This window comes from Lissotriton vulgaris, chromosome 2_1 (genome assembly GCF_964263255.1).
Source record: "Lissotriton vulgaris chromosome 2_1, aLisVul1.2, whole genome shotgun sequence".
Classification (NCBI taxonomy): Eukaryota; Metazoa; Chordata; class Amphibia; order Caudata; family Salamandridae; genus Lissotriton; species Lissotriton vulgaris.
This window is the reverse complement of record NC_141687.1, coordinates 778,910,915-778,937,683: the sequence shown is the minus strand read 5'-3', so window position 1 is coordinate 778,937,683 and position 26,769 is coordinate 778,910,915. Positions and strand designations below refer to the sequence as shown.

The 26,769-nt window shown below is 44.1% G+C and overlaps 1 protein-coding gene across 3 annotated transcripts in view; it reads right to left on the bottom strand.

Annotated features, from left to right (window-relative positions):
• ITGA6 (integrin subunit alpha 6) overlaps positions 1 to 26,769 on the bottom strand; it is a 253,051-nt gene that overhangs the window by 14,496 nt on the left and 211,786 nt on the right. For 2 of the 3 annotated variants that reach the window (XM_086956131.1, XM_086956134.1), the window contains exons 20-23: positions 25,200 to 25,373; positions 11,235 to 11,336; positions 9,772 to 9,882; positions 9,578 to 9,676 (exon numbers count right to left, since the gene is read on the bottom strand). In XM_086956131.1, the coding sequence (XP_086812257.1) occupies positions 9,578 to 9,676; positions 9,772 to 9,882; positions 11,235 to 11,336; positions 25,200 to 25,373 (486 nt within the window). The remainder of the gene's footprint in view (positions 1 to 9,577; positions 9,677 to 9,771; positions 9,883 to 11,234; positions 11,337 to 25,199; positions 25,374 to 26,769) is intronic. The other variant, XM_086956133.1, reaches the window with a different exon arrangement.

Sequence of the window (26,769 nt, the reverse complement as noted above, 5' to 3'; positions counted from 1 at the left end):
CTTGAGAGGATGTGAAAGGATGCACTTTAGCGGACCTGCACAAGATACAGAATCTCTTCCATTTAAAGGAATAAGTCCTGTTTGTGCTATCGGCTCGGGCTCGGGATAGGACAGCTCTGCATTCCGGAGGAATGTTCAAATCTTGAAACTCAAGGAACTCAGGAGCCAGGCCGATAATTTGAGAGAAGCTGGGTCCGGGTGCTGGACTTGTCCTTGGTTCATTGTGAGGAGAGATGGAAACAGTGGCAATGGAATTGGTGTTTGCAGAGAGAGGAGATGAAGCTCTGTGAACCAATAATGGCGAGGCCATGATGGGGTTATTAGAATCAGCGTGCAAGGTTCTACCTTCATCTTCCTGAGGATTCTGGGGATCAGTGGAATCGGTGGAAAGGCGTAGGCGAATATGCTGAACCATGCTATTGAAAATGCATTCCCCAGAGATCCCTGTTGGGGATGCCAGCTTGTGAAGTGTTGGCATTTGGCGTTCAGTCGTGCGAAAAGATCCAACGGCGTTTCGCCCCACAGAGAGACAATGCTGTCGAGAGTGTGTTGGTTTAACTCCTACTCATGGCAGGTGGTCTGCATTCTGCTCAGTGAGTCTGCCAACGCATTGTCTTTTCCCGGAACGTACTCTGCTTGTAGAGAAACTTTGTACCAAAGAAACCAGTTTCAGATTTTTTGTGATTCTTGAGAGAGTGAGATTGAACGAGTCCCTCCCTGCTTGTTCAGGTAGTGCATTGTTGTAGTATTGTCCGTCCTGACAAGCACTTGCAAACCTTTTATTCTGGGAAGGAATGCCAGGAGGGCCAGGTAGACAGCTCTGAGTTCTAGGGGGTTTATGAGTAGTTTTCGCTCAAGAGGTAACCACTTGCCGCTGATTTGAAGCTCCTGGATGAAGGCTCCCTAATCGTCCAGAGATGCATCTGTGGTTATAACCTGAGGAGATGCTTAAGTCAGGAAGGATAGGCCTCGAGACAGATTGTGTGGCTGAATCCACCAGTTGATAACGGCAACCATCTGAGGAGTCACCTGCATGATGTTGTCGAAGGATCCGCTGACTTGAATCCATTGCGCAGAGAGAGCCTCTTGAAGAGGGCGCATGCGGAGACAACAGTATGGAACCAGCAGGATGCAGAAAGACATCATTCTGGGGAGAGATTTGAAGAGGCGCACTGAAAGAGGCTTTCTTATGCACACGTGTTCTCCCAATCGTAGGAGTTTTTGTTGCCACTCCAGCGATGGATAAGCTTTTTTCAGGACCGTATCTAGGACAGCTCCCAATAATGTTATCCGCTGAGAAGGCTGTAAAACTGACTTGTCCGGGTTGAGGGTAAGACCTAATCTTCTGAAAAGCCGCAGACAGGCTTTGGAAGATCCTCTTGCGCTGTCGAAAAAGGGTACATTGGCGAGCCAGTCGTCAAGATATGGAAAGATTTGGTGATGCTGTTGCCCGAGAAATGTAGCCACTGGCGCAAGGCATTTTGTGAAAATGCGTGGGGCTGACTTGAGCTCGAAAGGCATGACTCGGAATTGGTAATGCCTGCCCGGTACAGGAAACCTTAGAAACTTTCTGTGCTTTTTGTGGATTGGAATATGAAAGTAGGCATCCTGGAGGTCCAAGCATGCCATGTAGTCATTCGCATTGAGAAGCTGTAGGACTTCCTGGATAGTGACCATGCGAAATTATTGTTTTTTCAGATATTTATTTAGACTTCTCAAATCTAGGATTGGTCTTCATTTTGTTTCCTTCTTTCGTACCAAGAAGAACCAGGAGTAAAAACCTTGTCCTTTTTGAGGGATAGGTACTTGTTTTTTAGCACCCTTCTGGAGCATCGCTGATATTTCCATAAGTAAGATGTGCAGATGCTTGTGATTCATATGTTGAGGGGGCGTTGGTGGTTGGGTTTGGACAAATTCTAGGGAATGTCCGAACTGCACCAGTTGAATAACCCAACAATCTGGTGGTATTTGACTCTAATTGTGAAGATAGTGGGAAATTCTTCCACCGACTGTGGAAGGTTTTAAAAGAAACAGATTGGCGGTAGAGAGAAGTCATTGTCGTCGGGCAGAATCCTTCTGCCGTACGCTTTCCCGCGAAAAGAAGACTTGTTCTATGAAGTCTGCGCTTGCCGTCTTTGCTGAAACTGCGGCTTGTACTGGTTAGAGGAGTAATATGAGGACCTATATTGTTGGTAGCTCCCTCTATTAGAGTATTGTCCTCTACCCCTTGAGCCACAAAAAGTGGTGTTTTTTTATTGAAGAGTACCCAGGGCTCTGGCCGTATCTGTGTCTTTTTTTTATCAATGTGGGTACCAAAAAGGAGTTGTCCGTCATAATGCTTATCCAGGATCTGGGTTTGTATTTCAGGTCGGAATGTTGTTGCCTTAAGCCACCCTTGGCGCTGCAGAACTGCCGCACCAGCCAGTTGGTGGAACCCAGTTGAAGCGATGTCCATAGCGCAATCTATGATTTCAGAAGCCGGCCTTTTGCCTTCCAGAAGCACCTTTATTGCTTTGTCTTTAGATTCCTGCAGCAAGGACTCCAAATATGGTGCAATATCTGACCACATTTGTCTGTTGTAGCGTCCCAATAGTGCCAGAGAGTTAGACACTCGTACTGTTAGTGCTGACATAGAGGAAAACCGTTTCCCGATATTGTCCAGGTGCTTGCCCTCCTTATCCGGGGGAGCTGAAAGATTGACAGAAGGGTTTTTCGATCTACGTTGAGCTGCCTGAGTGATCACAGAATCAGGCTTTGGATAACCAAAGAGTCAGGCTGGAGCGTCGTCTGGGGCCCTGTATTTCTTGTCCAACCTTGCAGAACTGGAATGACTGTAGAGGGATTTTGCATGATCTTGATGCCTTGACCCCAAATATAGTCAATGATGGGCATCAATCTAACAGACTTTTTATAAGATTCCTTGAAATCGTAAAGGAAACAGTCCTGTTGGTGAGAGGGCATAGATAGTTTGAATCTTTGGGCCGCTCTCTCCAGGTGATTATAACAAGCATTTGCAATGCAATAGGTTTCGCATTTACGCGGGTTTGAACGATTGACATTGCAAATGACAATGCTTTTTATTTTTGTTTTTGCTTTTTAAACATAAATAAAAGGCAGTGTCATTTACAATGTCAATAGCTTAAACTTGGCTAAATGCAAGACCTATTGCATTGCAAATGCTTGTTTTTAGGGGGGGGGGGCGGGGGGGGGGAAGAGTCTTCCAGAACAAATCTCTTTTCACATTTTTTCTCCTGTAAACTTTCCCTTTGCATTTAATGAAAAGCAAATGTGAGATGGGAACAGAGAAGGGGCAGGGGTGGGGGAGTGCCACCTTCTTAGAGGGGCAGCCACTGACTGCCAGGGGTGCACACATGCAAACTCGAGTGATACAGTGACATTGGGTACAGCAGTGAATATTCAACAGCTGGGGCGTGAGATTGTGCAGAAAGTCTGGAGGAGTGACGGGGCGGGCCTCTGCACACTTCATAAGTTGGAATGGGGGACTTTTGAGGGTCTCGAAGAGGTACTGGCGGGGATCGCTTTGGTGACACAGGGTCGTTACAAAGCCTCTCTTCCAGAAAATATTAATTGCCTGCATAACTTGTACACGCCATTTAACCTCCTCTCGAGGACACCGCATAGTTCAGTCCAGCTGTGGAAGTATTCACTAGATTGAGCCTTTAATGTGTCTGTCAGTGAAAACGAAAAACAAAACAGCCTTTAAACCCAATCTTGGCGCCGCCCTCAGAAAGCATGAAAAAATCAAGCCCTTTTCTCAGTGGAGTCTGGCTACGTTTTAAGCCTAGCTGTGACGTCATTCACTAGATGCCTTCATTAAACTGTGTCTCTAGTGGCAAGAATGAAAAACAGTTTCCTAACCCAATCCAGAGCCAGCAAAGATCAATCAAAATGTTTTTTCACTTAGTCTTTATTCTTTGATGACGTCTACTCAGTGTTAACACATGCCTGCCCTTACGTCATTCGCTAGATACATCATTTGGTGGGACAGTCTAGTGAAACAACATGGTTCTATTAACCCACTCATTGTTTAGAAAACGTCGGGCCTGTCACTTTAATTGATGAGATCTGTTAGGGAAATAGATCATATTGTGAAATCATTCATTACTGGACCTCGTCATCAGTTCTAAAATACTAGTACCAGTGAGGTCAGGGTGTGCCTCTATGACGTATGGCAGACCTTGACATCATTGTGTCGTAACTGACTTAAGAGCCATTTACTCAATCCTGCATCACCAGTAATCAATAATTGGCGTCTTACAGCTGCAGAACGGGCACCGTGCTGCCCGCCGGCACAGGTAAGGATGGGAGCGTAGCACCGTACTGGGAAGCGAACCGCTTCCAAGCGTTTCATGCTCGAGGAAGTGAAGGGGCAGGCAAAGCCCCTGGGTGAGTGTGCGAGTGAGGAACTGGAGTAGCGTCCTTTAAGAAATGAACCACTTCAAAGTGCTTGGTTCTAAAAGAAGTGCGGGCCACTTCCAAGCGATTCATTCTCGAAGAAGTGCGTGAACAGGTAAAGCCCCTGGGCGAGTGAGTGAGTGAGTGAGTGAGTAACTTAAAGGCAGCCGCTTGTTTATATTTGCATCGCACTTTCACTTTACAATACCTGCCGCCCCACCCCTCAAGTGCTGTGTGGTGTGGCGGCTATTGTAAAGTGAAAGCGTGATGCAAATATAAACACTGTTACCATGTGAAAATACAGCAAGGCACTGAACTGCCAGAGTGCATGGTGCGTTATAGCAACAGCTGCAAACACTGCCTAAACAAGACTTTTGGATAAATAAAAAAAACATGATCAGCCACGGCCGGTATGGTCGGGTCCGGTCTCGGGTTACCGTGTCCCCCAACAGCACTAACAAAAATAAATAAACAATATGTCCAGTGAAATATTATCGCAGCTCCGCAAAAAGCTACGCACTCTCCTGCGGCACCTAAACATTCGCAAATTTCGCAAGTTTTGCTTTCATAATAAAACTGGAGGCTATTTGAATACAGTGCAGTAACACAAAAGGAACCCTCCAGCTGTAATGAGTGCCTGTGAGTCTCCCATTTCTCACAGATATTCACTAGCGTTGGGCTGAATGAGAGCCCGTGAAGGATTATGCCCCATCAAACCCTTGAAGGATTTGGGGCCCCACCTTGGCGGCAGTGACTGCATTATGCCTCTAATCTTATAATTGAGAACGTGTCAACAAAAGCTCTAGGTTTTTAAATGATGGCTTGAGGCAGTAGCAGCTATTCTCTGCCAAGTAGGTTAGAAATACAACACACTCCAGAATATTATGTTGTTGTGCAATACAGTCATCAAAATAGTCCTGGTTGCGCCAAAGCATCAAGAAGATTGCAAGAGCACAACAACGGTTACGAAATTGAGTGTCACAACGGTGCCGATTTGAGCAAGATGTATTTGCATACCTTGTACATTAGGACTCTGGAAGCAGGCAGATTTGCATAGTTCAATAAAATAATTAACTCCAGTAAATCTGTTCTTATCAATGCATATCACACAACCATTGGTTAAACAGCTAAAAAAAAAACTTCATGCAGCACGTAAAAAGAAACCTGTTCTACATTTTTCAAACAAAGTTGGTGTAAAAATAAAAAGCTTGTCACGTCAAACCATGGCACCCTATAAATTAAAAATTGTGCGTTTAAAACGCAATTTATCGCTTGGGTAACATCTGAAGTCCTACCTTCTGGTTATGTGCATCGCGGACAGCTGAATGAGCCTCCCCCTTTTTACAATACAGAACAAGGAAAAATGAAAGAGCTCCATGCGCGCGTTGTAGGCACACCGTGAGTGTGCACATCGGCGTGGCCCGCGGCTCATGGCCAGTGGCGGCGCCTGCGGATTTCACCATACTTTTGTATAGTGCTGCGCGGCTCGTGAGAACCAGGGAGGGGGCCGCCAAAGCAACAAAAAAACAGGATACGTAGAACTTGGTGAAGCAGGCGCTGCTGGAGTTCAGCAGTTGGGAGTGGGCTGAGTCGGAGTCCAAGATGACCAACGGGTCTTCCTGGGAGTGCATGCCGGCCCAGCCGGGGGCCCACAAGGCCCAGAGGAGCCACAGCACACACATCTTGGGCATCATTCTACCGGTACCAGCGCTGCAGGGCTGGTAGGAGAGAAAACATAGAGAAGGCGGAGTGTGGGCTGAAACGCCGGAGGGAGGGAAAGAGAAAGCACGCCATATGCGCATTGAGGGAGACGAGTACGCGTGCAGTGGCTGGCGGCATCTGGTACGTGTGTGTGTGTGTTTGTTGTTGAGGGAGATGAGTACGCGTGCACTGCCTTGGGCGGCTGGTGAGTGCGTGTTCGTTTGTTGGCGCAGTTACTGCATGCAGATGGCTTGAGTGGACGGAAGGGGGACAGGAGATGTGCACACCACGTGTCTGTACGTGCGTGTTCACAAGCTCCAATCGCCCCTGCGCGTGCCCATCTCCTGTCCCCCTTCTGAGGCAAGTCCGCAACAATAGATCTCGCTGGCGACAGTGCTTCACGCTGTGTCACCAGGTGCGAGACCTAAAAACCTCCTATATCCTCAGGAGATGAGTCCGCCTGAGGAGGCAAAGGTGATGCAGGAAGAAGGATAACTTAGTTGTCCCATTCATCATGATGGGACTGCGTATCCTGAAGCTCCCCCTCTTCCTGTCCTTTATCTTCATCGTCCATAGATGGAAGGAGTGACACCGGCACCTCAATAGGAATAGGTGGTGGAAGTGGTGGAGGCGGTACGCGCACTCTCTGTGGTGGTGATAACACCAGAACAGGAGATGGCGCAGAGGTAGGAAACCTTTTTCTGTAGTCCGAGATCATAACCTGCAGATCAGAGACCAAGGCTGAAGGAAGACAAACCATCTGTTGTTGTTGCTGATGTGTGCTCCACCATGTCCTGATCGTCATAATCAGAATCCTCCTGTTACTTAACATTAAGTTAGGAGGGACTTTTTGCAGCCCTAAACATGCTATCTCCATCTGAATCTTCCTCTTCATCCAAAAGGTGGGAGGGTGGCAAAGGTTGAACCCTACTGGGCGATGTAAGAAGGAGACAGCCTCCGCATAATTTTATGATGGAAATATGAAATTTTGAGTCCTGATGTAGGTGTCGTCGACGAGGCCGCCGTCGGTATAGACGTCATTGACGAGGAATAATCGATGATTGTAACAGATGCTGCCATCAATGACGGATGGTTGTCGACGGTACACTCTTCGTCGACGATGATGCACTCATCGTCGACGCTGTCGTCAACGCTGCCATCGCTGACTTCTTGATCTTGATCGTCGACGACAAAGGGGTACGTGCCATCGACGAAGACGTCGTTGACGAAAGAAACGCAGACGAGACTGATAATGTTGAACTCGTCGTTGTCGACGAAGTCACTCCAACGGCAATCTGTGGAGATTTCGTCGTTGTCAGTGCCATCGTCGACGAGGTGGTAGTCGACGGGGCTGTAGAATGCTTTTTGAAGGTGTTCTTTACCCTCGGTGGTGGAATTAGAGGGTCTGGAGCTGGCTTCTTTGACCCTCGAAGGGAAAAATACTCTTTTTCAGGCAAATCCTTAAGGTTTGGAACCTCTGAGGAATGTTTTTGCGTCTTCTTTTGAGGTTGCTGCATGGGCATGGAAGGTCCTGGAGAAACTTCTCTGGGCCTTTTCTTAAGAGATTTTGAAGAAGATGTTGATGATGTTTCACTCCCCTCAGAGGACAAGGGGTCTTCTTTGTCCTTAAGTCTTTACAACCAATTCAAAGCCTTCCTTCACGATCTTTTAACGTTTTTGTAGAAAAAGTCTGACATACCTTGCAGTCTTTTGGAGATTGGTCTGGATAAAGACAGTATAGGCAGTCTTTGTGCTGTCATCGACGGGCAATCTCTTCTTTTGCAAGTCTCACAGGCCTTTTTTTAGGGGTATCCAACATGAAGACAGTGTAGACTTCACTCAGATAGAGAAAAATCCAAAGAAAATACCTCAAATCCAAAGCTATTGCAAGAACCTGAGCAGAGCTCAGTGGAGACTCCATTAGCACAAAGTGGGGTAGAAAATCTAAGGGACTAGAGCTCCTTCCAGGAAGGTTCCAGAGGGTGGTGGCAGCTGATTGGTTGCTCTCTAGAGTTTGGTCCTTATTAGAAAAGGACCTGGATATGTTAGTAATGTGAGGCCTTTGGCCTATTACTCTGTATGTCTAATGGGACATTACTTTATTTATGTACCGGGGACTCCCATTCCGACGACGGGGAATGATTCAGGCATGTGAATCTATGAAAGATACCCTAATACTGGATAACGTCACTTTAATCTTTATGTTTTTTTCAGCAAATTTCAATGTTTTTTACGTAAAGTAAGACACCCATCACCTTGTGCAGCGTGGGGTTGGGCATTTAACCCTGAGGCTGTGCATGGTGTGGGGATGTGTGTAGTTCTTGGCCTGCAGCTATGTTGCATCAAACCCACCATGGGCACCCACCCCACAACCGCACACTACCTTTGGCCATGCACAATGTGGGGTTGGGTGTAAGGCCTGGCCCTGCGCCCAGCTTCCTGCCAGCACCCAAGCCACGCACAAACTTCAGGTGACCAACAGGAACATTGAAAGCAAAAGCATGATGGATGAGAGAGCTCAACATCTGACAGCCATTACTAAGCAGAGGGGAATGAAGGACGGGACACCAGTCAAGAATGCATCAATAGAAGAGAATACACAAAAAGTAGGTGAAATATGGCAAGTGGGAATAGAATAATAAAGACTCAACCTAGGAAGAGGATTTGGATGCAATAAATTATGACAATTGAAATCCAGTTTAGGTGAAATGTTAAAAAGTACACTACATACGAAATGCTAAGAATTTATGACAAACTAAACTGTAATTTAAAGGTACAATATTTTTCTTTAATTTGCATACAAATCCATCAATGGTGGCTTTTAGTTATAATTTTTACTTTTTCTAAGGCATCCAGAACCAGGCAGAGTCTTACAGGTATGATGGAAAATGGACACTGGTTGAAGAGTGTATCACCCGCACTAATGTAGGTTGAAGATATTACCACATACATGAATGTAGGAACAGACTCAGGGAGACTCCTATATAAATTGTATTAGGTTCAGTTTAATATATGTATTTTATCTCTCATTGGTCAGTCACAGGACAGTTGTTGATGAATTTTTATTTGGAAAAATCTAAACTATTTGACTGAAAGAAATGTTCTGGTATGGACTGTGTTACTTTGTTTATATAAAGCACTCAGCTAGCCAAGTGGCTAGGCTGGCACTATAAAAATATTATTAAACAAACAATATAGTTACATTTACTCAGTCCCAATCAATCCTGTGAAAGAAGTTTGATGGTACCCGCCATACTATTAGAGGGAACCCGTGCATAACAAGACAGGAGTTGCCAAAAGGGAAAGAAGTCCATTGTTTGTGAACTTCATTTAGTTATGCTTCAAAGGAGAGACCAAAGAATACTATGGTGCGAAAGAATAGAGAACTATAAAGAAGCTTTATTTCTACTATTATCATAAATGTGGTGAAAACATTGGGATATATATTTAAATCACTTACTTGAGTGCCCGCATTGGGAATCTTAATGTTTGTAGCAGATGAATCAACATTGATGGTAGCATTTACAAGAATGTCCAGGTAACTCAACTCCGCATATTCCTGTTTTAAATGTATTTTCACAATATGTTAAAGTAGACTGCATTGAGAAACAGGTGACGACAGTCAAGGGCAATTACTGCAATGGATTAACATACCTCGAGGAAGGTGCTATTCCACAACCTTGCACGTGCTACTAGAACAGCGTTGATGTCGAGCCCTTGCAGGGGACACCTTATGTTTACACATTTTGCAAGGCCATTGCATTCCTGTGGCAAAAAAGAAAACACTGAGCTTAAAACGTGTTGGAAAATTGATATTTGATTAATACTAGCACCATAATTATCTGCCTTAATGTTTTTTTTAAACCTGCTTTGTAATTAGTGCAGCGCTGGAGGTTTTGGTTCAGTGGCTGAAACTAGAGTCATGGCACAATAGGTTAACAAATGTCCAAGTACAAACTAGGTGTCTCAGATTACACACACTGCAATACTATCCAGGGGATTCCCAAACACCACACTCAACCAATACTAATTGAACTTCTTCATTTGCTTTTCCTCTTACATTGTTAGGAATCAACCAATTTTCAAAAAGCTTACACCAAATTTTACTCATACTAATCAGCATTATGAAGGAAAGGGTCCAGAATATCTTTAGTAAGACAGCATTGCAAAAATAGTTTCTGTTTGCATGCCTTTTATCTCTTTACGGTCCTTCATGAAAGCACAGAGATCAACAGAACACTCGGCATTGTGGTAGGGGATAAAATTTATTTTTCGCTAATAGATGAAGCATAAATTATATGGTAATGTGATATAAAGCATAATATTAGATTCAATAATGGAATTAACAATAATACAAAAATAAGGGATGGGTGTATGTTGAAATACTTATCATGTTGTGTGCAGAGTTTAAGTGCCTATGAAGTTGAAATTACCCAAACAATTGTATTTGTAATTGTAATTGTAATTGTAACGGTATTTATTGAGCGAGATTGCTGCCCGTAGGCGTCCAAGCGCTGAGTTGGGAAAATGTAAACAGAAGTAACACACCTCAGTAGAGGTTTACATAAGAACAATGCCAGTGGTCTAGAGCTATCCTACTTCAGACAAATAAGTGTCATCTTCAGAACTGACATGCACCTGGGGCAGAATGGCTGCCAAAGAAAATCTTAATAAACTGGAGACTTATGTTGTGAATTGTAGGGTCTTCCTATTAAGGGTCTGGCTTGGTGGAGTTTTTCCAAAGCAAAGTACTGTTTAAACCTTTCTATAGTATCCTCCGTTTTTAACAAAATCTTTAACCTCTTGCCCCTAGAGACTCATGATACAACCGCTTTGATGGTGCATGCTCAAATATCGAAACCAGTCTAGCCTTCACTTTGGCCATTAACGAATCACACAGGCATTTTGTTGTAACTGACATGGTCCATCATCACATTCTTGTTTACATAGACACACGGTCTTCAATTAAAATCTAAATTTGGAAGGGCAATAGGTTTCTCATTCTATGAAAAGGAAACAAATATAGGCACCAGTCAATAAAATCTGAATTCTTTAAATGTAGAGCATAGGCTGCTTACGCTAAGACAAATAACATGGAAAGCACACAAAAAAATTACCAGCTTCAAATATTTCCTTTTCTCTGACAAGAGGAATGATTTGTCTGCAGTGTGTGATTTCTTTTCTCCAAGTTCTCGTTTACTTCTGGAGCCAGGGGATGCCTGCAATATAAGATTTCAGTCCATGTTGAAGTAAGAAAAATGCACATAGCTAGCCCAACATAGCACCTCCAAAATGAACTAATGATTTCTGAAAACATTATGGCTTAGAATCCAAGTTACAGGAGACAGGACAAAAAGATCTAAAGCTAAACCATGAAGTGCATTGGATAAAATCACTACCTTCCATGATGTCGAAAAACTGAACATTACAATAAAATAATGAATTGCATTTATTTGTTTGGTTAATAAAAATCTTTACAAAATAAAATAAAAGGTTAACAGACCGATCACTTGTCTCTACACCACGAAGCATGATCAAGAAACTAAAAAGTGGGGAGGTGAAGCAGTCGTTTAGCTAAAAACTTTGTACAATAACAATGCGCATGGCCAAAGCCAATAGGTCTGGTATAATGTGCTAATGCATGCAACGTTAGGAAATTAGAGCAAGACATATGGAAGGGAGCCACCAGGAGCAAAAATAGTATGCTATAATTGTAAAGTAATCCCTTATGCAGTTCAGTGCAAGCACTCAACTGGAGGCGGACGGACACACCTACATAGCAAGAAGCCTTTAGTGAGAGATGAACACTGCTATGCTGACTCAAGACATGATTGACAAAAATCCTGATTTAGAGTGTGGTGGATGGTTTACTACGTGACAAAGGTGGGGGTCATCCCGTCCTCCTTATTACAAGTGCCTCATATTCTGTGGCACATGTAATAAGGCATATGGAATAGCCGACATGTTTGTGTCAGAGTAACCCTTCAGCTAAATTCTAGATCAGACCCAAAGTCTCAAGTTGAAGAAAGTCAATGGATGAAAGCGGTAGATGCAAGCCCACTCTGTGTAGATTATTAGAAATAGGTCAGTTTGACAGCTCTACTGTCACAGCCCAGACCAAACTAAGAAACATTACCAACATACCGATCAATTGCTTCTATGCAACCACCATGGTAAACAGTAGCTACATTTTTAGTCACAGTGGGTCAGTCAGGCAGTAAATGCAGCTGATGAAATTCTCAAGTCTTTTGGACTTGTCTATTTTTTCTTATTAGTAAAACATACACTACAATATGAACAGGTTTATAGCGAGCACAGTATACTTAACATAACTGCAATGCAAAAAGTATAAGAGTGGGATGAGCAAACAAATGAGAGCGTGTGCCACTTGACATTAAACATAGCAAGCTGACTTTGCAGTTAGTTACCTATAATATACAACACTGGACAATTATCATTCCAGGGCACAATCAAGGTGTCTGGTGGAAACGTTGAGGCATGGGAAAGACCAAGTCAATAATGTTCCAAACTGTCCACTTTCTCTCTGTTACAAGTTCCAATCATAAGCCAACCCTCTGCTACTTCCTATTACTGAATATTTCAATATGGGTTGAAGGATCTACAGTCAGTGTATCTATGTGACTACATGAACAGGTAGAGCCACAAAACGTTTTTGCCATTCTTGTAATGTGGAATATCATCAAAGACTTGAAAAACCGGCCAAAAGTGGGGAGGGTATTTGTTAGCTATTGGTGGGCAGGAGTGATTAGCTAGAGCAAGGAAAACCCTACTCTGAAGGCCTGTCCAGAAGAAACCTACAAGTACCCCAATTCCGCAATTCCCAGCCTATGATTAAAAATGGTTGGTTCCAACTGACAACCAGCTAACATTGGGAACTCAATGCCAAAACTCTCATGCACAAAAAGTTTCAACTTTTATAATACTGGGAACCACACATGCATGGATCTTTTGTGTGTTCAACTATGTGCCAATGAGGCTCACTTTCTGCACCCAGACCCATGTTGTGATTTGCTGCGATTCCCTTCTCTATTGTCTCTTAGGGTCATATGTATGACAGTTTTTTGTGATCACAAACTGCCCGTTTGCGACTGCAAAATAGGTCTGCCCTATTTACAAACCCAACTTTGTGAGTTCCTAAACATATTACTGACTCGCAAAAAAGGGTTTGCAAAGCACTATTAGAAAGGGGCGTGCCAATGGCATCCCTTCCTAATAGCGACTCGCACTTCAATGTGAGATTGTTTTGCGGCCGCAAAACACTCACAGTTTACCACCCATTTCAAATGGGTAGTAAGCCATTCGCAAACGAGAAGAGGTCCCAAGGACACCCCTTGCCCTTTGTGACTGGCATTGAAAATATTTTTTAAGAATAGGCAGTGGTCCCAAAGATTACCGTCCGGCTCCTAAAAAATGAAAACAGTAACGTTCATATTTCTTTTTAAATGCATCCCGTTTTCCTTGGACCGCATTTAAAAAAAAATAACTGCTTTATTTAAAAAGCAGTCACAGACACTGTGGTCTGCTGACACCAGCAGGCCACCATCCCTGGGAGTTCTAGCAATTCCGAATGTGGCTGCAAATTGCCCCTGCCTCATGAATATTAATGAGGCAGGCAATTTGCGGCCTCAATAGGAATCGCAAACAGTGTCTGAGACACTGTTGTATATTACAATTTGCGAGTCAGAAAACAATGCATTTTGCGACTTGCAAATTGGAAGGGTTGTACATCTGGCACTTAGTCTTGCATCACCATGAGCACATTAAATAGTGGCATGTATGCTGCACTGGGATGAGTGTCGCCTCTGTAGATACTGATGTGCATTAATCACCAACATTGTGGTGCTACTGTATGTTGATTCTTATGCAAACGATGTTTCTTCATCAACATCTGAATTAGAGGATGTAATGCTAAACCTCCACTAGATGGAAGGAACCTACCTGGGCAAATGGTACATGTGCAGAACCTGGGCAGTTTCAACATATGCAAAAGCTATGTAACAGAGTAGTTGGCAGCTGGGAGACGAAGCTTCATATGATGAGAGGTAGTGTAGCTTTTTCTTTAGTCTGTCAATGCCACAATGAAGTTCATTTCAAGGCTTTATGAACCTGTGCCATTTTTTCTCCAAACATTTCTTGTCAACCCCAGCGTTTTGTACCCAGTGATCTTGACAAACCTCCGAGACCAATGCAGGTTCTCCTTTTACTATTTCTGTTGGCGTCAGAGCTGGGTTCCGATGTTTGGGTAACACCTAATGTGAGAGCGGTGACACAGGTACAGGCCTTTTTACCTGTAAATCTTGTTCAGTGCTCCATTACTGGGGTCCTTGCCCTTCATCATGTTCTATGAACTGGGCGAAGAATGACTGTAAGGTGTGTGGCGTTAGTCTTTGCAAGGTGAGGGGTTACGTAGGTGTATCTAGATTGGGTGATTAGAATCCCACTGCACATCTCGAAGTACATCACCAGATGGGAGATTTTTCAAACTAACCGTGACCAAGACAGAGGAGGCTGTCGAAACGCGTTGGTTGTTGCCTTGTTTTTTGACACCCCATGGATTGAGAAAATAAAAGAATTGAAACCAACTTAACCTGTGGATTAAGATTGGGTTATTTGCGACTCCAAGATATCCTCTTGTGGGAGGAATCGTTGCTTGGATATATTAGCGGTTGGGCTCAACCGCCGGAGTAACGCGGCCACACCTAGCAGCGCCTACCGGGAAAGAAAGGGAGCCATATGGAATGATATATATATTGTCTACTGGCTCTCCAATCATTCATAGTCTGTGAGCACTCAATCCAGCTGGGCCCTTACCTGGAATCTCGACTCTAGTTAAGGAATGATAGGATTGTAGGACATACTGTAAAATGTAGGCAGCAGTGACCACCAGTGTGTCCTATAGTTAACATATATGAGTGATGAGTGTACGTACTTAGTCCACTTCAACTAGAAAAATGTCACGGGTACAATGAAAATTGAAATGTTACTATAGTAATACTTTTTCTGGGAGTGGGAAAAAGATCAAGATTGCTTGCTAAATGAAGATAGGTTTTGTGATGCAGAGAACAGTGTTCCCCATTATTAAATTAGCTCATATATTTGGTCCTTGGATGATAGTCTAAAATGTTAATGAGCTTTAAAAAGTGCAACTACCACCTGTAGGTCTATAGGCACTAGGAGAAAGAAGTTAGGATCTGACTTTATGAAATGGCAAGGTGCGTTTTAATACTTTTCTTAAAGGCATGAGTCTGCCTCGTAACTGAAATTGAAGACTGTTCCACAGGCAGAAAGTTAACACTGCGAAATATTTGTCTCCATGTTTGGACTTCATAAAGCACAGAACTTTGAGAACTGGCATTGGAAAAGCGCATGGATCCAACATTGGGAGCTTAGTAAACGAGAGGTGAGTTCACCAATACCTTTGTAACCATACAAAAGGACTTACATTTAATTCTGTTGTGGATTAGAAGCCAATCCAGCTGGCGGAGTGCAGGTTTAAAAGGTGAAAAGTGGCAGGTTTGAGTGTCCATTCTTGCAGTCTTGTTTTGAATAACTTGCAGCCTCCTGAGTTGACACTTGGTGATCTCAAGATAGAGGAAGCTAGCATAATCAATGAAAACAAGTTGCTTACCGGTAACTTTGGTTCCCCAGTATTGGTAACTTTCATAGATTCCCATGCTTTGTATCATTCCCCCGTCATAGGAATGGGAGCCTCGGTAAATAGAAAATACCATAGCAGTAGGTACAAAAGAGAAACCTAGGCCTAGGCCTCATCTCATTTTGTAGCCTATCCGCCTCTTTTTGCAAAAGAGACCAAAAAAGTTGCAACAACCAATCAGAATAGCCTCACCCCATAGAACCCTCCAGAGAGAGCCTCAGACGCCTCAGATTTTCGTAGCCGTTGTGTAACAGTAACTACATCTGTAAAAGGCTGAGCTTTTCCCAGGGGAGGAGGGTGGGCGCATGGGAATTTATGAAAGTTACCAATACTGGGGAACCAAAGTTACAGGTAAGTAACTTGTTTTCTTGCCCCAGTAATGGAATTTTCATAGATTCCCATGCTTTGTATAAGAGTAGCTAGCAGTAAGCAATAACAGCACATTTTGTTATAAGAATATCATCACCTTGCCACATAGATACTCACATTGGAAAACCAAATATATATATACTTGTTACCTTAGCAAGGACTATCACAAGTGATACAAAATGTGCAACACAGGAAGGAGGGATTGTAGGGAAAGCTCACCTCTCATTGAAAATGAATCCACAGGACTGCCTGTCCAACAGCTGCGTCTTTCTTCATAGACGAATCCAGGCAGTAGTGCTTCGTGAAGGTATGAGTACTGCTCCAAGTCGCTGCCCTGCAGATGTCCTTGATAGGGACTCCTGAAAATAGAGCCACTGACGATGCCACTGATCTTGTGGAATGTGCATGGACTCTTCTTTCGAGTGGTTTGCCCGCTTCTTGATGGCAGAACTGAATAGCACTGGAGATCCAGCAAGAAATGCTGTGTTTGGACAGCGGAAATCCCTTTTGCAGGGCACTGTAGGAGACGAACAGTTGTGAGGATTTCCTAAAAGGTTTCGTTCGCTCCAAATAGAACTTTAGACACCTCTGAACGTCCAAAGAATGTAAGGACCTCTCTGCTGGAGTAGTAGGTCGCGGAAAAAAAGACTTAAAAATCAATGGCTCATTCAGATGGAATTCAGACGGAACCTTCGGGATGAACTTTGGATTCGTCCGTAGGTTTAGGACATCCTGTATGAATTGTAGGAAAGGCTCCACGATTGTCAGTGCCTGGAGCTCGCTAATCCTTCTGGCCGATGTCAATGCCAACAGAAGAGCTAGCTTCCAAGATAGGAATTTAAGGTCCATTTTGTTAATGGGTTCAAACAGTGCTCCCATTAGCTGAGCCAAGACCAAATTAAGTTGCCAGACAGGTGGTGGAGGACGGACTGGAGGAAAAACCCTGAACAGGCCTTTCAAGAACTGCTTGACAATCCTAGCGGACCAAAGCAAAGGACCTGAAGACGTACGTCTGAATCTTGAGATGGCTGCCAGATGAACTTTAACAGAAGAATGAGCCAACCCAGATTTAACCAGCGACAGGATATATGGCAAAATCTGATGCGGAGCTGAAGTGTAAGGGTGAAGATCTTGTTTCTGACACCAGAGGCAGAACCTTTTCCATTTTGCCCTATAAGTTCTGTTCGTACTTGGAGCTCGAGCTTTAGACAAGATGTCCCTACACTCCTTGGTGAGGTTCAGATTCTGGAATTCCCTGTACTCAGGAGCCACGCTGTCAAGTGAAGCGAGCTCGGGTCCGGGTGGAGCACTTGACCCTGAGACCTCGTCAACAGAGAAGGAACCGGTTGCAGGCGAATTGAATGGCCCTGAGAAAGCAGGAGGAGTTCCGTGTACCAGAACTGTCGGGGTCACGCCGGTGCAATCAAGATCATTCTGCACGGCCTCGCCTTGATTTTCCTGATCAACCTCGGGATTAGGGGTATCGGAGGAAAAGCGTAAAAGAATGCGCCGTACCAGGTAATCAAAAGCGCGTTCCCCAAGGACCCCGAATGGTGATGCCTGCTTGCATAGAATCAGCATTTCGTGTTCTCCGGAGTTGCAAACAGGTCTATGGCCCGGGTTCCCCAGACCGAGAACACATCCTCCAGAATGGTTTGGTCTAACTCCCATTCGTGACTGGTCGATTTCTGACGACTGAGCGCATCCGCTGTTATATTGAGCGAACCTGCGAGGTGTTCTGCTGTCAGGGCAATATTGTGAAGAGTTTCCCAATCCCAAATCAGTTGAGCTTCTTTGGAGAGAATCTGGGATCTTGTCCCGCCCTGCTTGTTGATATAGTGCATGGCCGTTGTGTTGTCCGTACGGACTAGCACTGAACGATTCTGAATTTGTGGCAGAAAAGCCTGCAAGGCTAATCAAATGGCTTTGAGTTCTAACAGGTTGATGTGGCACTTGCGTTGAATTGGATCCCAATGACCGCTCACGTGCAGCTCCTGGAGCACCACTCCCCAGCCTTCTAACAAGGCGTCCGTGGTGAGAACCATGGGAGACGGAGGAAGTGTGAATGTTAATCCCTTTGCAATGTTGTCTTTCACCACTCACCAGCCGCATGATCTCTTGATTGCTGGTGTTACTGTAATCCTGTCGTCGAAAGAGCCCTTCGCCCGATACCATTGCTTGTCGAGCTGCTCTTGCAGTGGACGCATTCGCAGCCTGCAATGTGGAATCAATGGTATGCAAGATGAGATCGATCCGAGTAGGGACTTGTAGAGCCGTACTGACAGGGATTTCCTCTTTAGCAAGAGGCGAGCCGATAGCATCAATTTCTTTTGATGTTCCTCTGTTGGGTACGCCTTGCAGCGTTTCGTGTCCAGAATGGATCACAGAAATCTTGCTGACCTGGATGGTTGAAGAACCGATTTGTCCTTGTTGAGCTGAAGGCCCAGGTGGTTGAACAGTTGGATGCAGGTCGTAATGGCCTTGCAAGTTCCCTGGAAAGATGGAGCCTTGACCAGCCAGTCGTCCAGGTAGGGAAAAACTTCCAGAGATTGTTTCCTGAGGAATGCTGCGCCGGAGCCAACACCTTTGTAAATATCCTTGGTGCAGACCGGAGACCAAAAGGAAGTACTTTGAACTGAAAATGGCTCTTGCCTACTGTGAAGCACAAGTATTTTCTGTGAGCTGGAGGGATCGGCACATGGAAATAAGCATCCTCTAAATCCAGAGTTGCCATGTATTCTCCTGGATTTAGCAGACGAAGAATATCCTGGAGAGTGACCATCCTGAAGGATAGCTTGAAGAGATAGGTGTTGAGCTCCCGTAGATCTAATATGGGGCACCATTTTTCTGTTGTTTTGCGAACCAGGAAGAACCTGGAATAAAACCCTTTCTCCTTTGTGAGAGAGGTACAGGTTCTATTGCCCCCTTGATGAAAAGTTGGTGGGCTTCGAGAAGTAGCAGTTCCAGATGTTTCGACTCGTTGGCGCCTGGAGCTCTGTTTGGAGGAAGATGTTGAAATTCCAACGGGTGAATGATATTCAGGACCCACTGGTCTGATGTGATAAACCTTCCAACTGCTTAGACAATGAGAAATCCTGCCCCCCACTGATGTCATCGGAGGGGTAGGAACAGTAGAAAGAGCTGTGAGGCTGCTATTGTCGTTTGGAGTTACCCCGTCCTTGACAACCTTGATGCCCTCTCTCTGATTGGCGAGAGAAAGACGCCGACTGGCCTTGGCTTTGATTGGAGTATTGGGGTTTGTAAGATTGGGAGGATTGCGAGTATGAAGAGTACCGCTGTTGGTTACCACCTCTGTATGAGGAAAAACCTCTCCCTTTCGCACCTTTGAATGGAACTTTGCAGTAGTTCAAAGACCCCAAGGACTTGTCCGTGTTCTTTTTGATGCCTTGATGGGCTTCATCCACATGCTTTCCGAAAAGCATTTCTCCATCGTATGGCAAATCTAAGATCTTGTTCTGGACCTCCTGCCGAAACCAGGTTGCCCACAGCCAGCCCTGGCGCCTTAACACAGCTGAACCCGCCAGGCCATGAAAAGCAGTAGTTGCTATGTCCATAGCACAATCTATCACCTCCGAAGAGGAATGCTCTCCTTCCATCAGAACCTTCCTGGCATTATCTTTCACTGCCTCTGGAAGCTGATCCACAAACGGGGATAAATCGCACCACATCTGGCGATCATACCTGCCCAAGATGGCAAGAGCATTAGAAGCTCGAACTAGGAGGCTGGCCATAGTAGAGTACCTTTTGCCCACATTGTCCAGACGTCACCCTTCTTTGTCTGGCGGTGTTGTAAGTGGTGTCGATGGATTTTTAGACTTGCTTTGTGCTGCTTGGGAAATGACGGAATCCGGTTTTGCTTGTCCAATTAGGCAAGCTGGACTGCCCTCTGGCGCTTTATACTTCTTCTCCAGCCGGGGAATAACAGGGATTAATGTTGCAGGATTTTGCATGACTTTAATACCTTCTGACCATACATGTTCTAATATTGGGATTGATCGAATGAACTTTCTGTAAGGTTCCTTAAAGTCCTAAAGGAAGCAGTCTGTCTGAACAGTAGTAATAGTCAGGCCAAATCTCTTAGACGCCCTCTCCATAAGGTTATGGAAACCTCCTATGTCAGCAGGAGGGGAGGTAGCAGTATCCGGCACTGGTGCATCCGGATCCTGAAGGTCATCATCATCATAACCTCTATCTGGATCATGAGGAGGATCTTCCTCAAGATTTTCATCAGAGGAGACATCGTCATTCTGAAACGGTCACAACCTCTTGGTAACTCTCTCTGGGTTCCGGTTCCGCAACTCGTGAAACCATAGGTGTCACTGCCATCGCAGGAGTAGTAGGAATAGATGCAGAAGGAGGACGCTCCTGTTGCACTGCAGTTTGCGATGGAAACCTCTTCCTATAATCCTGCAACATTAACTGCAAATCCGAAATTAAAGAAGATGGCATTTCCACCATATCCTGATGTAAGTTCTGTGGAGGCCTGTCTTGTTGGACATTTTGGCGCCCTTGATCGTAATATTCCTCAGAATCTGTTTCCTGACACTTTACTTGTAAGTCCGATGGGCTGTAGGCATCCCCATAAGGACCATCATCATCCTCGTCGTCAGACTCCTCATCGAATAGCAGAGTGGGAGGCAAAGGTGTAACCCGCCTAGGAGAGGTTATCTCAGGGTTTATTTGTTGTCTTCGTATGGAAATGCTGACTTTTTGGATCGTCGCCGATTTCTTCGACGGAAACGTCGGCATAATCGTCGTCGATAGAACCGTCGACGGGACAGTTGACAGAGAAATGGATCTCGTCTACGGAGTTTTTGTCGTCGACGGTGGATTGATAGTCGACGGTGTAGTCCACGAGCTCGTCGTCATCACCAATATAGCCGCCGTCGTCGACGTCGTCCTCGACACTACCTTTGTGGTCATAAACATCGACGTCGAGAATGTAGACACCATCGTCGACGAGCAGGAAACAGGCACTTTAAACGTTGACGAAGCTTTCAAGGCTGCAGTCGTCGACGAAGCCACCGTCAACTTTGAAGTTGTCGTCGACGTACCTGCTGATTTCGCCGGCGACAGACGCTGTTTCTTGTCAGGCTTTCCTTCCTGAGGAACAGTAGAAGATTTTTTGCCTTCTTTCTCTTTTTGAGATGGTGGAGATGTAACAAAAACATATTTTTTCACTTTCTTGGCTGTGTCTGTCTCCGCAGCCTGTCCCAGTGTCTCCTTTTCACCTCGGTGAAGAGATTTCATGGGACTAGCCCTTTCGGGCCTATCAGAGGTCTTTTGTAAGGCTTTGACAGGGGGCTCAGTAGAAGTAGAAGGGGATGACCTACTCCTCTTTCTGGATCTTCTGGAGGACGCAGCTGATGAAGAGTCCTCATCGTCAGATGAAATAACTTCCTTACATATTTCATCTTCTGCAGCCAAGTTAGCAGGCGGCCCTCCCTGTCTCTCAAGGTCTTTGTAGAGAAAGTCCTACAGATCTTACAATGTGTGGCCTTGTGGTACGGCTACAAGCAGTAGATACAGTCATCATGTTTGCCCTCCACAAGCAGTCTCTTTTTAGAACAAGTAGCACAAGCTCTAAATAATGCCTTCTTCTCCTTGTCAGACATTGTAAATTTGAAGAAAATGTAAAAGAATCCAAGTTGAAGAGAAAAAACTAAGCAGAGATCAGTGGAGATTCCCTAGCTCAACGTGCGGTAGAAAAATCTGAGGCTCTCTCAGGAGGGTTCTATGGGGTGAGGCTATTCTGATTGGTTGTTGCAACTTTTTTGGTCTCTTTTACAAAAAGAGGCGGATAGGCTACAAAATGAGATGAGGCCTAGGCCTAGGTTTCTCTTTTGTACCTACTGCTATGGTATTTTCTATTTACCGAGGCTCCCATTCTGATGACGGGTGAATGATATAAAGCATGGGAATCTATGAAAGTTCCAATACTGGGGCAACTTGAACCTATCAAGCATGGGACCATGGTGCATAGAGAGTTAGACCAGATGGAAGGAGATCAAAACTGAGGACTGTTACCAACTATTAGAACTTTAATTTTATCAGTATTTTTCTTTAACCAGTTTTGATCCATCCCTTTTTTAATATTCACTGTAAAAACCAAAATGTTAAAGGGATTTTCGGGGGGAAAAGTTCAATTTAAACGTAACATTTTAAACCCAAAAAACACTGAAATTCCCATTATAGTTTACTGACATAACTATAACCTTTTCCCCCTCCCGGCACAATGATATAATCAATGACGTGATTTCAGATGAAATTATAAATGATTACCCAGACCATGTCATGAGTGATGCAATATGTGAGGTCAATAGCAGGGCAATGGCATGATGAGGATGCAAGTTATAGTTACTTCAACTATAACTGATGAATTTCATTTTTTTTTGTTGTTTAACCGCATCGCTGCGCCGGTTATTTTTCCGCTGTGCGGCTTTTTTCGAAAAGCTGCGTTAGATGACGAGCTCAGCTCGTCATCCGAACACGACCACCGTGGCTGATGACGAGCTGAGCTCGTCATCAGCAGCGAAGGGGTTAAAATGTTGGGGTTTAACTGATGTTTTCACCTAATTGTATTGTCTCCGTTTTATTCAGTGTATTTCTGAATTTATTTTAATGTAAGTTAATATATTTTTTCTATGTCTTAATATAATGTTGCTTTAACGTTTGTTTTTTTTCATTGAATTTCTAAGATTTCAAACGTAAAGTAAAATCTTATTACAAGTTATAATTCCTCAATTATCTCCTTACTGCTGCTGTACTTCCTGCAACCCCGACAAATACTTCAAATTTGCTTTGGTGGTGCCCCTACACCTCCTTTGGACATCACAGGAACATAAATGAACCAGGACATTCCCTTACGAGGCACTATGGGTTGCTCGAGGCCTAGGCAATGAATATTATAGGAGTGGCTCTGGCCACTCACACCTATTGACTGTGTCCTCGACATGCATCTGCTTTTTTTTTATTCTGGTAGGAGCCTCCCACAGCTTTAGGGGTCTTTGAGATCCCCAAGGCTCCTGCAGCCGCAGCTAGCTCCTGCGTGGGGGAGACAGTATCTTTTATGCTGAGCAGTATTTATTTTGGTGGGTGCCCTAGTCACACATGGGGTGCCCGCAGCTTCAGGAATCATTGGTGGCTCATAGGGGGGTGGGGGGCTCCAATGCCACCATGGACCCAACCAGCTCCTTGCCGGAACCGTACCATAGCATGGTGCCACAGAGAAGCCGGTATCTTCTGTGCTCCAAACCTTGGTTGATCTAATGTGCCTGCTGCCCGTGGGAAGGAGGTTTAGACCGCATTGCGCCTGCCCACCCAGAGGGCACTCCACATGCCTAGCTCTGGGCACTTTCTTTTCCTCTCTGTCCCAGATGGGGGCCACAAGCTTGCCTCCTCCCCAGAACAATTTAAATAAAAAATTAAAGATGCACCAACCCCCAGTCCCTGGAACAGTCATGGGGCGTTTTAAAAAAAAATACTTTAAAAAAAATTGCTGGTCCCGCATAATTATCATGCACACTTTTGTCTTTACATTTTTGCTCAAGGGGGATCCGCGCCACAAAATCTAGGCAATCAGGTTAGCCCTACCCAGCCTCCTTGTGTCCTTTCTTTAAAGAATATTGACAGGGCATGGAGAACAAGACCCCGAGCCCTGTAATGGCAATTGCAGCATTTCTGTTTATGTTGTAACCAGCCAATCGGGCCATCATTACAAAAAGCTCCCTCAGGCAATCAGAACATTTGGTTTTTTAATTCAAGCCCAACAGTCACTATCCCTATTTTTCAACACTAATTTCTCAAAAACTACTGAACAGAATTTCACCAAATCACAAAAAGCGCGCTTACTGAGTAAAGAACTAGTTTTCTGCCTACTTTAGTGTAATACTGTTCAGCTGTTTTAGCTGTAGTGCTGTTAAAAATTCCCATATGAAATTGTGTTTTGTGACACTTCCTTCTTCTCTGCCTCTTCTTCATGGAACACCTCAAAACTTCCCAAGAAAGAGCGGAGGTGGATGAACCATTTTTTGGGGGGAACGTACAATGAAAATTCGTCTAATGGCAGTAAAGTTATCAGCACAACAAAAATGCTGGTTCTATAGACAGGGAGGAGCTCTGTGGGACACAGAAACCGAGGGGTGGTTGAAAAAAACAGGTCATTGAGCAACAGATTTTGTGATCTACCATTAAAAAGAGATGTGTACCATTTTAGGGCGTTTCCTTTTTTCTTCCTTTGACATTGTAGAGTTCCAGTGTGGCAACTAGGATACTGTGGTTTATGGTGTCAATGACGGATAAGAGGTATAGCATGATAAAGGCAGTCATATCATTTTTACCTGTTGCTAATTTCAGATCTTCTAACAGTGTTAATAAATCAGACTCAATGCAGGGGATCGCATTGTCCAAATACCATGTTATTTCATGAAGATCGAGAATTTGGATTCCAAAATGTTGTTATAGCCGGAAGTAAGTTAACATATCAATAACAGCCATGGCAGGGTCAAGGGTAGGCTTATTTAAAAGGGACTTAACAATATCTGGCTTAAGTTCCTCTTCTACAAAATCCTGATGTGAGACAGAGGGTGATAGATTTCAAGAAGGAGCTTACCTTCAGAGATGTTCTTTTGCAGAATTTGAATACACCAAGGAACACATGGCGAGCCAGACTTACATTTCATTATGAATTCCTGAGGCTGATTTGGGGCTGGTACTTGGAATGAGCATTGTGGTTTCAGTCAAGAGAGGTAAGCATTAGAAGGGAGAATAGACTGATAGGATGTTCGTTGAGCTATGAACTGAGATTGGTTAAAGCCATCACTACATATTTTCAATTGGCCATTAAGATGAAACATTACATTGACAAAAGGGCTGTTAATACTTGGATTATGAATACTTTGTGCTTGGTGATCATTTTAATGTCCTTGGTCAAACAAAGCAAGGTCATAGTTAATACTTCAGTGTTTTCTTGTTTTCAGTGCCCACTTACAGATAATTGAATTACAAAATTACATACCTGTAGTCTTAATCTGTTAATTTCATCAGTAGGGTTGCAAGTTACTTGTTCCAATTCCTTAGAATGAATCTTCATCAGATACAGCAACCATTTTCCATTGCGTATTTCTTTTGGCCACTGAATATCCAAGAAAGCAGTTCCAAGTGTTTTAAGTGGTCTACCAAGGTTTATGATCTATGACACACAAAATAAAAAGGTGTTTGGCAAATTATAAAGAAATATAACCCTGAATACAATAAAATAAAATTATAAATGTCCATTATAACTGAAAAATCTGAGCCACTTTTGCAAAAGTGCTTTCACATTACAACGTAATGGAGGCCTGAAGCTAGACTTGACCAAAAATATTTGCAGCATTAAATTTCGGTAAAGAAAGAAGGTGTGTCCCTCTTGCATGGAGTGGATGACCTCCCCAATCAACTGACAAACCTTTCCTGACCATTTGTGTGCCATTTGCCTCAATTTTCAAAATGCAACAAGAGAGTTTTGAGAATAACCTTATATCAGAAAAAGAGCAAATGAAGTGCTGCAAGGGAGCAGTCAGGAATTTGACCATACAATCTGCATGGTATTAGCATGTGGCTTCCTTAAATTGTACCGCTATTACCGTCTTTCATCCTCACCTCCTCCTAGACCATCTCTCTTGTCTCTGCCCTCTACACCCAAGGCATCTCCACACCCCCACTCCTCATCTTTACTGCCTACCCCCTCACATGCCGTAATTTCACCCTCTCCTGCACCCCTCATCTCCTCATCATGTCCATCACCCCTTCATCCCTTGCCATCTTCCTTAGGTCCTGCCTCCTCCCTCATTGCTTTCTTTTCACCAGTATCCTCTACAGCTGTGCCACACATCCGCCCCACCTTTCATGTAACCCATCCATCTCTTTTACTTCCCTCAACATCTGTTTTTCTTTCTCTCCTACCTGCTTCTCCTCAGCTCCCTTAAAATTCCCTTCCCTCTAACCCACATGCTCCCTCTCACCTTCTAGCTTTTATTTCCTAACACATCTCAGGAGCTGAATTGGGGTGAGTGGAATTCAAACAAATGCAGGCAAAAATTCATGTGACCTACAAGTGTTGTACTGAAGGCTATTAGTAAGATACAATGATTAAAGGCAACCATGTCAAATGCAACACCACAGAATATCAATCCTTTATTGTCAATAAATGGAGCGTGTCCATTTGGGACTCTGAGTTCATGTGTGAAGAAGATGCTGGTCTATTACAGGCTGCTAGTCAGGGTCATCTGGACAACTTTCCCCTAGACAGCCTGAAATCTGTTGCAAAGAGGCAGTTATCCCATTCATTATTCAATGCAACTTTATTCCTACCTCATTTATATTCGCAATTCTCCATTGTCCTGTGCAACTGGCTTACACCTACATTCACTGGCTTACTTTTTAACCCTGCCTGGGATTAATTCATGCGTTGAGCACTCACAATTGGTGTAACTTAGGACGCTTGGCTTTAGAAGCCAATGAAAATGAGGCACAAAGTAGGAAGATGCAAATTCACCCTGAAAATGAGAACACATTGAAATTTCAAAGCCGATCTTTGGTTGGCTCAG